Genomic DNA, 14,276 nt, shown 5'->3' with positions numbered 1-14,276 from the left:
CCTCAGCCTTCTTGAGGTAAATTTCTACCTGTGGCAATGTACACACACAAATAAATACTACCTTGACAAAGAGAACCAGAATTTAAAAATGGAACAACAATTATATTAGACAATTAAAAAACAGATCAAACAACTGACAGAAGGCACATGAATGGTCTTCAGAAACACTAAGCTTTTTACTGAATTTTTTAAAAAAAGTAATGTTGGAATTAACAGGGTCTTTCTAGATGGGAAATGCCATGAAGCCAAGCTCACAACACAGAAGGTCCCACCTCTTACCATAATAAACATTACTTCTTGTAACATGAACTAGGCCTTCCCACAGGAGATATAAAGAAGATATGTTCCTCCAAGAGGCAATTCAGGCAGTATATGGTTTAATTCCTACATTCAGACAGTATGTGGCTTAAAAGATTAAAAAGCAGCACCTCAAATTGAGCCCAGAGGGCAACTAGTAAACAGTGCAGATTAGTGTCATATGATCCTAGCAAACTGTTTCCAAAGAATATAGGCCACTACATGCTGCACTAGTTGAAGTTTCCAAATGCTTTCCAAGAGTAACTCCACACAATACATATTGCTGAGGTCAAGCCTGAATTTACAAATTCCTGGATGACAGCCGCTAAGTCCCACACCTCCAGGTAAGGCGGCAGACAATGATTGAGACAGACTGACCGAACGTGCATCTGGCCATTTCTACATTGGTCCAGCCCACCACTGCTAGATTGACTGCAGAATCCATGCTGTATATCAGTAGATGGTGATTAGCCCTTGGAAAGTAGGGTTCACAAACCAGGATTACTGCTGATGTGTATGAATTCAATCTGTTCATTCAACCAACCAATCATGAGTTCAGCACTATGTAATATAATACCTTTATGGACCAACTAAAGATCACAAAGCAGTAAGCCAGATATCACAGAACCTTTTTTTGGGCTCAATATTCTTTTTAAAAGGGGGTGGAAGAGAAGGATGGGTCAGAAGAGAAAAAGTTGTAGAAGTCCAATTGTCAATATGTTACAGTGGTGATTCAAAAAGTACTCACTGCCATCCACAATGCTATTAACTGGGTGTATCTTACAGAAGGTCTAATGACGAGACTTGGAGACAAAACATACATGCACTTTGACTTCTTTTGCCCTAGTGTATCATCTAAAATTCATCATCTACTTCACTCATATAAGGACAACTGACACTTAAAACAAACAAACACAGACAGAGTTCTTTCGGTTCAACACTTCTTACTAAGTATTGGGTACAAGATATTCCCGAAGAAGTGGTAAAGAATTGTTACATTTGCTGAATATTTATTGAACATTTTACATAATGTGTACATTACTGTCATAAGCAAGTATTTGTTTTTGTGGGTATAAGAAGTATTGTTTTCTCTTTCTTCTTTATCTTCATAGTTTTTAAAGGATTATTTTTTTCTTTAAACTTGCTATCTGCTGCACCAGAGTCCAGTGTATTCTGATCAGTGCTATATTTGAATTTGAATTTAATTTCAAATTTAAATTTCTGCCTTCTACATTTTCAAAGTAGGTGTGGCCAACATTTCATAATCCTAATATGCTTTGACATAACCTCTGAGCCACCAGGCACAAACTAATTTAACCTGTAAACAGTTTTTTGAATCTCTGTGTTAAGACTGTAATGGAATACAATAGGCTTCTACAATGCCATATATTAACATCATAACCTCTTCTCTCCCCCGCTTTTGTTAAAAAAGAGATAAGCAGCTTGAAAGAGGAGTTCTGTGAACCATTAAAGCTAGCTCATTTTGTGATTTTTAGCCAGTCCTAATAGAATTATTAGAATATCGTTTCTGCTTGGTTTAGTACTGAAGCTGCTATGCCAACACTTGATCTAAATGGAAAAGAGAGCTGAGTATCAGTATAGGGATGATATCAAATTTCAGACTGATTCCATATTGCTACAAGCCAGCAGTGGGACAGAAGGATATTGCAAAGCACCACAAAACAATTTTCCGGGAAGTAAGGAATAATCTCCACATTACTCTTACAATATGGTCATCACACTCCCCCAGTTCCACGCAATAGGATACCATGATCTGGAAGGTCAAAATGCTACAAAGGGGTCCAGAAAACACAGTAGGGAGGTATCTCCTCCTCCAACACAGATTATCTATCAGAACAACCAAGATGGTTTCAAGTTCCATGACTAGGTCAGACAATGACAGGTAAAACGAAGATATTTTCTTTATTCCAAAATGCCTAGAATTATGATGCAATGACTTAGTACTGCTTTTTAACTGAGCAATAAGCTGGTGCACCAGCACAAGAGGGCTGGTTTGTTACAGTGCACTTGGGCTCATCTTACCCCAGTGATCTGTCCTCCGGCCAGCATGAGCTGTGTCTGGGGTATGGCTGCCTGAACTGAAGGCTGCTGGGAAGGCTGGCTTGGCTGTTGACTGTCCCCAGATTCTTCATTAGATTTAGACTAGGAAAAAAATATACGCTTTGTAGAGCAAAGCATGGATGGACACAACCATCTTCACAGTTCTTCATTACAAGCTTTTATCACTGATGTATGTTAATCAGTTTGTGAAATAACTGTTTACTGTAATAATTACTTCCCATAGCATTAATGTAGAGAAATAGAACAGGATTTTATATGGTTATATCAATTATAATGGAAGCAAAAAACCCCATCACTTTAAATTAACAACTCTCCAACAGTCACCCAGTTGGAGAATCACTCCATACATTCAGGACTTCCCATTCACACAGACTAATGGTGGTTCAGGCTAGTACTTTGTTATAGTAGCGATGATGCCCCTGAATATGTTTTAACAAAACCTTTGAAAATCTCCTGCTCTAATCCAAAGCTCTAGCATTTACAGGACACCCCTCAGCTTTCCCATTTCTTTGCTCCATGAAAGATTCGTGCACACATTTGCACTGTGAGGGTAAAGCAGCCCAACATGGTAGTTTTGCATCAGGGCAGGTTTAGTTTCAACAGAAGTCCAAATACTTCATGTCACCAGAAAGTTGCTAGCTAAATAGGGTGCTCATTTGAAAAACCTTATATACTGAACTACATTCAGGAAAAAAAAAGCACACATCTTGCCCCTAAGTTATAGAAACATGGTGTTTATACAGGCATTTATTTAAAACCATTCTATAAAAGAAGAAATTACTGTAGCCATGGGGGATGAAATGCTAGTGAGAAAGGAAAAACAAGAAGAGGGATTTTATGGTAATTAAAACTGCTTATGCAAAACATTAAAATTCTGCATAGATTTGCATATTTTCTACCACCTGTTTTGGGGACTGCAGAGCAAGCTAATTAACATAGAGGCTCTGATTAATTCTGCCAGTCATTGAGAGATAATTACAGCACAGGACTGTAAACATTCTGCACTGGAGATATAGCCTGTTTGCCAACATCTCTCTCAGGGACTGAAAGTTTACCATGGCAACCAAGGCAATTTTCTGCCTCTTTCTCTTAGAGAGGAAGGTCACTATCTCCCCTTCTTTCAAAATCATCATATGCAACTAGGTGCATGTTCTAGGGGTTTTCCAAGAATGCTCTATCCAAGCTCCTTAGTACTCATACAGAGTAAAGCCACTTCATGATAATATTGTGTGTTTTTCTTTTTTGATGTGTTGCTCAGATGCTTTCATGAAAAGGAGCAACCACTGGACTGTAATGCTATAGGACACCCTGTATCATACAGAGGGTAAATAGTCAGCTGTTCTCAGGGGACAGCAAGCAGATTTAAAATAAAATTATTTACTACTCTAGAAAAACCAAATGATGAATTATGGACAAGGTTGACAATTTTCTCATTAGCCCCAAATCTGTTCAGCTTTCAGAAAGTCAGGCTGAAAGCCAAACAGGACACAAGGATCTGGTTCTGTAACACAGCATGCAAGAACGACTCATCTGTAATAAAACAACAATTGATACATTAAATGATCCTTGCTCCTGAATGACCTCTCTAAGTATTGCGAATCACTGGTTTGATGCAGATGCACAAGACGTAGCAACTCTTACCTGTACATTTAAGGACTGGGCAGCAGCCTGTAAACTAGATCCAGGGAGCTGAACCTATAAAAATGATGTTGAAATTAAAAACAAAAACTTAAAAGACTTCGTAGAAGTCAACTGGTTATAAAATAAAGTTTCTCCAATTTGTTAAGCAAAGAAGACAATAAAGGAGCTGTGAGAGTTTTAAAAAGCAATTTAAGATACTATGTGAAAGAATTCCACCTTAACTTTCATTAAATTAAGGAAGTTCATGTGTGGTAAGGTTGTTATCACCAGCAGTTTTTGTATATGAGAATCCTATATTTAGGAATCTTTAAAATACATAAATATATTCTCTGTTCTTTACATCACACAATGAAAACACTGTAGAGCATCAGAATACTGAGCTCCATGCATCTTCTCTACCTATCTACATCCTCTGTAAATCAGAACAAAGGGCAAGGCTGTAAAATACAGGAGACACTGGATATGCAGCTATTAAAATCTATTTGCAACTAGCAACCAGGGACTGCTTCATGTGCTGTTTTTTTTTTAGAGAGACATTACTTCTAATGCATAGTTTCTGATTTATATACCTGGAGAAGAAACTCAAAGTCCAACATTCATATACTACACTCTGTCAGCATAGAATCAGAAAAAGTGAAAGTGACTTTTAAAAACAACAACAATAATATGCATCAAGTCCCAACTGATTCATGGCAACCCCTCACTAGTTGAACATTCTAGACTGACATTTTACTAAAGGGAGGGAAGAGTTAGAAATAGCAGACTGTTACCATATCTTTATATCATACCCCTGGGATTAATATTTAAAATACAAGCAGCAGATGGAACTCCAAATTTTTTCATGGTCAAAGAAATATCCTCTTGTTTGTATAATATGTTACAGATGAGCCACATATGTGCTCAAAACCCAATGAAACATGACAGCCATAGCAAGTGTGACAGGAGATGTGCTTTATGGAAAAGAGCAGCAAGTACTCTACTACGTGTGTGTTAATCCAATTTTGAAAATTCAACACTATGATCTACCAAGGTAGTCTAATCTAGGCAAAGTAACACTTGCAAAGAAGCATCCTGTCACTTCAAGCATTTTTCAACATTTCTGGATTTGAGTCTGCAAGATTACTACATGCCATCTGTCACCAAGTAGACAAATTGTCTCCGAAAAGCTCCTATCTCCAATGCCAGCATCCAGTTTAATCTGCCTGCCCGGCAGTATTCTGAGATATCAACTGTATTAATTAGAGAAAAGAGTCCAAAGCAGAATCATGCACAGCTGTCAGAGAATTGGCTAGGTTAACAAGCTGCTAAATTTTGGCTATGTTCTACTCTTTGTTTCATGAACATATGAATACAGGTTTTTTAGGTATAGCATACAAAGGCGTGAAAGCCTTTAACCAAGGCCTGTGCTTAACTGCTCAAGGACAAAATCTTTTGAACAATGGCATAAAACACTGCAATGATAAGGTGACTCTAACTGCTGGGAACCATTGGGAATTGATCATTCAAGCTAAACAGATTCTACAAAGTGACCATATCAGAAATTTTAAATATTCACTACTTCTTGGCAAGAGAGATTTAAGATATGTGCCTTGTCTCACTGCTCAGCAACCCCCCCTGTCTGAAGTCAACAGCTTTGGATTTTTGGGGCAGGGATGATGGTGGTCCTGGATGCCTATGATGCAGTGCCATGGTCAGATCACTTTGTTCTGAAGGCTCGTCTGAGCATGCCGCTCCTTTCCCGGGTGGGCGGTGAGCGGATTTACGCTCGCCCGCGGAGGCTTATGGATCCAATTGGTTTCCAGGCGGCTCTGCGGGATCCGATGCCCCCTGGCAGTACGTTAGATGAGCTGGTGGATGATTGGCATGGCCGTCTTTCCGAAGCCATCGACGCTATTGCCCCCTGCCGTCCTCTCCGAGCCCGCAAACAGGTAGCTCCTTGGTTTACCGAGGAGCTTCGCCAGATGAAGCGGTCTCTGAGACGACTAGAGCGAGTGTGGAGGCGGGGGCGCGACGAAGAGGCAAGAACATCTTATAGGACGTTTATGAAAGCCTATGAGGTGGCAGTGAAAGCAGCAAAGAGGGATTTCTTTGCTGCTTCCATTGCATCCGCTAGCTCACGCCCGGCTCAATTATTTCAAACAGTTCGGTCCTTGGTCTCCCTCTCTCAGGGAGACCACCAAATTCTTAATTCAACTATTGGCTGCGAGGCTTTTGCGAGCTATTTTGCGGGTAAAATCTTGTCCCTTCGCTGTGGCCTGCCACCCACTGTTGATACAGTAAGGGAACTGGAGACCCCTTGGCCGTCTTCTGGGTCCGTATTAGACCATTTCAGCCTGCTCTCTCAGGACGATGTTGACAGGATCCTGCAGGGGATGAGGCCAACCACCTGTCCTCTGGACCCCTGCACATCCTGGCTGGTGAAGGCCAGCTCGGAGGGGCTACGGGACCATCTGGAGGCCATTGTTAACATCTCCCTGAGCTCTGGGGTTTTTTCAGGAGTGTTAAAGGAGGCGGTAGTGCGGCCCCTCCTGAAAAAACCATCTTTGGACCCCACCGACCCGTCCAGTTACCGCCCAGTGTCGAACCTCCCGTTCCTGGGTAAGGTGATTGAGCGGGCGGTGGCGGTACAACTGCAGGAATTCCTGAATGATGCTCTAGTCCTGGACCCATTCCAGTCTGGCTTCCGTCCTGGCCATGGGACGGAGACAGCCTTGGTTGCCCTCACAGACGACCTTCGCAGGCATCTGGATCGAGGCGGGTCAGCGCTGCTTGTGTTACTTGATCTCACAGCAGTGTTTGACACGGTTGACTATGATTTGTTGGCCAGCCGCCTTGCCGACGTGGGGATTAGGGGGACAGTCTTACAGTGGCTGGTCTCCTTTCTCCAGGGTCGGGGACAGAGGGTGGCACTCGGGGGAGATCTATCGGCCCGTCACCCTTTGGTGTGCGGGGTTCCCCAAGGGGCGATACTCTCCCCAATGTTATTTAACATCTATATGCGCCCCCTCGCCCAGTTGGTGCGGAGGTTTGGGCTGGGTTGTCATCAATACGCGGATGACACCCAACTTTTTCTGTTGATGGACGGCCGGCCAGACACTGCCCCAGACAATCTGGCCAGAGCTTTGGAGGCTGTGACGGCATGGTTGAAACAGAGCAGGCTGAAATTGAACCCAGTGAAGACGGAGGTCCTGCAGCTGGGACGGGGGCTGCCAGATGTTGGGATCCAGCTCCCTGCCCTGGATGGGACACCACTGGCAACTTTGCCAGTGGTAAAGAGTCTGGGTGTGTTCCTGGATGCCTCCCTATCGATGGAGGCCCAGGTCACGGCGGTTGCCAAGTCTGCATTTTTCCATCTTCTTCAGATCAGGCAACTTGCCCCCTACCTGACGCCCCAGGACCTGGCTACAGTGATCCATGCAACGGTCACCTCCAGGCTAGATTACTGTAACTCACTCTACGCTGGGCTACCCCTGGGCCTGATCTGGAAACTACAACTGGTCCAGAATGCGGCGGCACGGGTCCTGACTGGTATACCTTACCAGTCACACATCACACCTGTCCTGCGCCAGCTGCACTGGCTTCCAGTTGAATTCCGAATCAGGTTCAAAGTGTTGGTTCTTACCTTTAAAGCCCTGAGTGGGTTGGGACCGGTATATCTTCGGGACCGCCTCTCCCTGTACGTTCCCCGGAGATCGCTCCGATCAGCGAATAAATATTTACTTGTGGTCCCCGGCCCTAAGGAAGCCTGCCTCGCTTCAACCAGGGCCAGGGCTTTTTCAGTCCTGGCCCCAGCCTGGTGGAACGCTCTGTCAATGGAAACCCGGGCCCAGCGGGACATATTATCGTTCCGCCGGGCCTGTAAGACAGAGCTGTTCCGCCAGGCGTTTGGTGATTGAAGGTGGCGGTGCCATGTCGGCCTCCCACCTTTGGGGTGGGGAAGGTTCTCCCCACCACTGCACCTTGTTAATTTGTTTTATTATTTGTATATTGATTTTAGTTTTTGTTTTTATCAATTTTAACTGTTCACCGCCCAGAGCCCCTGGGATGGGCGGTATATAAATTGAATAAATAAATAAATAACCATTTTGCATGTTTTCTATTGTTGGAAAACAGATGAGCAAGATATTCAATTAAAGAATAAAACAGATTTGCGGGAAAATGGTTTTGCCAGTTTATCCACATATATGATAAACCTGACAAAATGAAAAAACAAGGCAAAACAAAAAACTTTGAGCTAAGTGCTGGTTGTAGTATTTGCTGACTGCAGAGCATTTGGGCTTCAACTGAATGAAATAAGGTTTTCCTATCCATTGGCTTAGTGACTGAAATGCTATGGAATGTTTATAAATATCTAACTGCTTTGTGGTTTAAAAACTAGTCAAACTCAACTCCCAAAAGTGGAGTAAAAAAGGAAACTATCAGCTTCGGTGGCAGTCAGACTGCAATACAATTATTTCCGACTCACAATGGGCACAAATTTGGTCCTCAAAAATATGCTCCACTAATGCTATTAATATCAGAACAACCTTCAGAAAAATCATGCACAGGTGGTACCTAACCCCACTCAAGTTACACTACATAAATCCTTCATACGACCCACAATGCTGGCATGGCTGCAAACAAACAGGCTCTTTTTCCCACTGTTGGTGGAATTGCCCTTTGATTTCACATTACTGGAGCCTGATCTTCAACATGATTGGGAAAATAACTGGGTATGTCATTCAACCACGTCCTGAACTTGTTTTTCTTAATTTGTGGGGAAATGGAGGACATCCCCATAATCCAAAAAATCTGATTTCAATTATGATCAGTGAGGCCAAAGCCATAATCAGAAAATCATGGAAATCCAAAGTCCCACTCACAAAACAGCCTTGGATTAATAAATTATGGGAATTTCTCACAATAGAGAAAATCACAGACCGCATCTCAACCACTGAGAACCAGAACTTCCAATCCAATTTCTATGAGAAATGGTGGCCTTTTCTGGACTATATGGAAAAGCAAAACAAATACTTGCAGTCAATACCTGACAATCTTAAAGTTATAGCAATTTATTAAATTTTATGTTCTTTTGTTGTCTTTACCACATATATTGTAAATACTGCCAAGGCAACTGATACGCTGTCTCGAGCACATGTTTATATTCATACTGTTTATATAGTTATATGGTTATATATTTGAGTTTTTTTACAATTGCGTATTGTTAAAAAATTCAAAAATAAAAATTAAAAAAAATAAAGAAATAAAAACTAGTCAAACTCACAAGATTTCAGAACAGAGGATGCTTTGGGTGGGTTCAGTAGAAAAGAGGTTAGACATCATTATTGATGTTTGGGTAAGAAGCTGGACTAGGTGCACGTGGGTGAATTATATGCAGAAATAGCACATGTATAGCTGCTTCAGTATTTATTCTTTCTTCACTGCACTCCGCTTCACTATTCCCCAACTGCTCCCCTGCCTCTAGTGCCTTGCTTTCTTACATCCATGCTCATATTCCCCTTATCCCACCATACTATAGCATTACTAAGCAACAGAACCAGAGCAGGTGTACACACACATTAAAGCCTCCATGGTTCCCACTGGCCTTTATCAAGCAAGCTAGAATCTAGGACAGAGTTCAGAAAGGGTAAACCAGACTGTCACCCCAGACAGCAATGCCACCAAAAGCAGGAGCTATGGTTACCCACCATCTCCCATGTACATGATGGAGTACAAGATGCTCTCCCCCCCACCCCCCACCCCCCAACTAAACATTGTTCATTCTTAAAGTTAGGAATAATGGAAACTAATAAACTGCTATGCTGGATCACATTGGAGAATCTCATATTGGATCCAGGGATCCAAACTCTGCCAGGCAGTAAGTGAGAGGACAGCACCATGAAGTGGAGGCAAGCTCTGCATCGTGGCAGGAGAACAGTGTGAGACTGGCAGGGAACAGGAGGAAGCAGACAGAATGGATTCCCATCCTGTCCCACTCAACTTCCTTGAGTTCCAAAAGAATCTTTCAAGCCACTACCAGCCATCTTTTAAACTTTGCGGTTCTGTCAAGCCTACTTTTACACTGGGACTCTCTGGCTTGACACTGGGATTCTCTGGTTTGACATTGGTTTCCTTGCTTCGCTTTGATTCTGTTGCACTTTGTTGGTTCATCTTGTATGGGAGTGGCACTTGAATCTGGGATTGACTTTTGGCCAGGGATTGCCTTTGCTTAAGGTTTCTCTTTGTCCAGAAAGCCTTAGAAATGTTTTCCCCTTAAAAAACAATGGACAGTGGCTGGGGGAAACTTGTTTCAGGCCCATAGAATTCGACCCCAGGTCCAATTTTCCTGAAACTTGGGATGTCTTTAGTGGACAGTAATTAGTAGGTTCCTTGCAGATTTGGTGGAGTTTGCTTGAAAAATGACTCTGCACCAGCCCCCAAATAATTTTCCCCACAGGGAATAATGGCCAGATAAATTTGGGATTCTCTAATTGGATTAGAGAATCTGACCTGGATTTTAGGGATACCAAAATTATTTTGCACCCCTGAAACCTAGATCTGGACAAGCTGGGGGGGGGGTGCACACCACTATACACTAACATGGCTACACTGAACTTTTAAGAACGCAAAAATCTCACTAATACTGTTATTTTACACTTTCTAATGTTGAGCGTACATCATTAGTTAATTAGCAACACATGGTGTTAAGAAAGACACTGAAATATCTAGTACTTGGATAGTATCTCAGTTACTCACTGCACTTAGAGATGGCTCATTTTTCTACACACTACAATCCCTAATCATAGCTTTTGTTTGACAGACAGACAGCTTGTAAAGGAGCATGAATATGAAATGTATGAAATAAAATGCCTCATATATTTTTTATCCCATCATTCCTTCAAGTAGTCAGGGAAGAGATTATTAGTCTTTCCTCCTTCAGTTTACCTTCACAAGAACCCTGTGAAGTAGGTTAGGCAGGAAGAGAGAAAGCCCAAGTTCACCCAGCAAGCTTAATGACAGAGTGGAGATTTGAACCTGGATCTTCCAAGATCTCAGCCCAACACTCTTTTACCATTACACCATGCTCACTCAAGAGAAATAGGTTCTAGAGTTTAAAGATGTTAAGAAATGCAATTTTACTCCAATTTATGTATATTCACCTTTTTGCAGGATTCATTGTTAGAAATATACTCAACTGAACCAGTCTATTGTACACCTATTTGGTCACAGTCATATTTTAGCAAATAACATCATACTGTATTCTGTTATCTACTGTATGGCATCACCCATTAACAGGCACAAATGTGAGATTCTGCAAAAGATGGGTCTGCTCACAGCGCCACAACTCACTTTTTTAGGACAAAAAACTCCCCTCCTCTGTTCTTAGTTTAGGCTGCTTTTGTTTTCTTCCCTCAATGAGCTACACAGCCTATTGTAAAAGTAATTCATTCTTGAACATGGTAGTAGTAGTAATAATAATGATAACGATAATGATAATATAACATTCTATTTATATACTGCCCTTCAGGATGACTGAACACCCACTCAGAGCAGTTTACAAAGTATGTTACTATTAACCCCACAACAAAACACCCTGTGAGGTGGGTGGGGCTGAGAGAGCTCCAGAGAGCCATGACTAGCCCAAACTCACCCAGCTGGCTTCAAGTGGATGAGTGAAGAATCAAACCCAGTTCTCCAGATTAGAGTCCTGTGCTCTTAACCACTACACCAAACTGGCTCTCACCAAACTGGTATATTTCAGTGTTGCTGCCCTATGCTTGTGCATAGGCTCAGCTTCCTGTTTTGCAGAGAAAACTTGTTCTATACTTACTTCTAAGTCTTGGAGTTTTAAACAAATCTTACCTGATGGAGGTGCCCAAGGAAGGCCTGGGCTGTAGCGATTGCCCCTGCGGCAGGCACAGTCTGTTTCTGAAAGTCCAGGCCATTTGTCTGTGCACCTACAGGGATACACAAATTACAACCTATAAAAATTCTCTCAATTTTGAAAAATCTCTGGATTAATTCTTACCTGTTGTTGCTGATTCATCAACGTGTTGGCACCTATTTAGAGCCAAACTTAAGAGTAACTGTTACCTTATGGGTCTTTTGGATCCTCAGATCAACTCAGTGCATCACCTGAACACCATCCATGTATCATGTTAAGATAGCCAAAACACAGAGAGAAGCAATTCCTAGAATTGTCAAGTTTCCCTTCCCTAGCCAAAGTCCAGAGAACATTGTAACAACCTTTTATTTGGCATAGGTTATAGAAAGCTAAACAAACCAAAAGCTTAGATCCTATGAACAAGTTCCATCCATGCTAGATAATCTCTGTAGTCGAGCACACTTCCTCTAAAAATTCCATTTGCTCAATGTCCAATTGAAAGCCACTGAGCTTGTGAGCAAACAATTTCAAGATCCATTAGAAGTCGATGGAAAAGTGGTGAGAATCATGAAAGAGTTGCCCAGATCGGTGCTGTTCGAGCGGAAGAAGTATAGAGAACTGGTTCAGATGTTAAAGGAGCTGAAAATCAGATATAGATGGGAAATACCAGAAGGACTGACATTTGAGTTTGGTGGAGTTAGAAAGAGCATCAGATCTGGCCATGAGATGGAGACTTTTATTAGGGAAAATGAAAAGGACTTACCAAAAACTGTAAGAAAGTGACCATGGAATGTAAAGTTATATCTTGGAATGTTAATGGACTAAATTCACCTTGTAAACGCAAAGCTACTTTCCACTGGCTAGCAAAACAAAAATGCAATATAGTTTGTCTGCAAGAGACACATATTAGAAAGCAGGACGGAAAATATTTGAAATTTGTTAAATTGGAAAAAGAATTTGTTGCCGCCTCTAAAAAGAAAAAGAGGGGAGTTGTATTGTACATAAAAGAAGAATTGCAGCCCAGACTAGTTTTAAAAGATGCAGAAGTCAGATATTTAGCAGTGGAAATTATTTGGAATTCTAAGAAAATATTGATGATCGGGATCTATGCACCTAACGGTGCAAAAGAAAAATTTTTTAAGGACTTAGAGAAACAATTAGATGAATTGACCTATGATCATATAATTTTGGCGGGTGACTTCAATGGAGTTACAAATTTGGATGAGGACAAGCAGTCTAAAGCTGCTCACAAAAAAAGAGGACTATTACCAAAGGCGTTTTTTATGCTTAAGGAACAAGAAAGTTTAGAAGATGTGTGGAGGAGACAATATCCTAAGAATAGACAATATACATTTTACTCTGCAAGACATTTCACATTATCAAGAATAGATATGAACTGGGCCTCTAAAGAACTGACATTATGGACTAGAGAGGTGGAGATAATGCCAAAGGTAGGCTCAGATCATAACCCAATTATGTGGAGATTTGGGAAAAATAATAAAAGAAAAGGATGGAGAATAAATGAGGACTTGTTACAAATAGAAGAAAATATTGCGTTGCTGTGAAAGGAGACCAAATTTTTCATACAATATAACCTGAACAAAGAAGTGCCGACCAATAAAGTATGGGACACATATAAAGCGGTGATAAGAGGCATACTGATAGACCTGAATGCAAGAACTAGGAGGAAAAAGGAGGAAAAGAGATCTGAAATTTTGGATAAAATAAAAGCCAAAGAGATACAACTTAAGAAAAGACCGGGGGGGGGGGAGACATATCAGGATATTAAAATTCTGCAGGAACAATTGACAGCAATGGACAATAAAGAATTAAAGTGGAATTTAAAGAGGATGAATCAGAGGTCGTTTGAAGGTGCAAATAAACCTGGGAAATATTTGGCGTGGCAACTAAAAAAAAGGAAGGAGAAGAAAATCATAAGTAAAATTCTAGAAGATGATAAGGTGCTTATGGACCAAGCGGCTATTAGTAGAGCCTTTTTTAAGTTTTATGCAAAATTGTACCAAAAAAAAGAAGTGAGTAAAGATTTAATAGCGGAATACCTAGAGAAGATGAAAATTCCGACAATTCCTGAAAAATGGAAAGAGAAATTAAATAAGGAAGTGACGGAAGAAGAAATAAAAGAAGCTATACAATCAACGAAGATAGGAAAGGCGCCAGGACCAGATGGACTAACGGCAAAGTTTTATAAAGTGATGGCTAATGAACTGGCACCATTCCTGAAAGAGGCAATGAATGGAGCGATGCAAGATCAAAGGATTCCTGACTCATGGAATGAAGCCAATATATCGCTGATACCGAAGGAGGGTCAGGACTTGACCAATGTTAAAAATTACAGACCAATTTCGTTGTTGAATAATAAGTATAAAATATT

The 14,276-nt window shown here is 41.2% G+C and overlaps 1 protein-coding gene across 1 annotated transcript in view; it reads right to left on the bottom strand.

Moving 5' to 3' along the window:
* The window catches only part of POU2F1 (POU class 2 homeobox 1), a 71,897-nt gene that overhangs the window by 41,002 nt on the left and 16,619 nt on the right, over positions 1-14,276 (bottom strand). The window contains exons 3-5 of the mRNA XM_054974703.1: positions 11,863-11,957; positions 4,021-4,074; positions 2,341-2,460 (exon numbers count right to left, since the gene is read on the bottom strand). Coding sequence (XP_054830678.1) covers positions 2,341-2,460; positions 4,021-4,074; positions 11,863-11,957 — 269 coding nt within the window. The remainder of the gene's footprint in view (positions 1-2,340; positions 2,461-4,020; positions 4,075-11,862; positions 11,958-14,276) is intronic.

Source organism: Eublepharis macularius, chromosome 3 (assembly GCF_028583425.1).
Source record: "Eublepharis macularius isolate TG4126 chromosome 3, MPM_Emac_v1.0, whole genome shotgun sequence".
NCBI lineage: Eukaryota > Metazoa > Chordata > Lepidosauria > Squamata > Eublepharidae > Eublepharis > Eublepharis macularius.
Note: the sequence above shows the minus strand (reverse complement) of the source record. Positions and strands in the feature narration are given on the sequence as shown.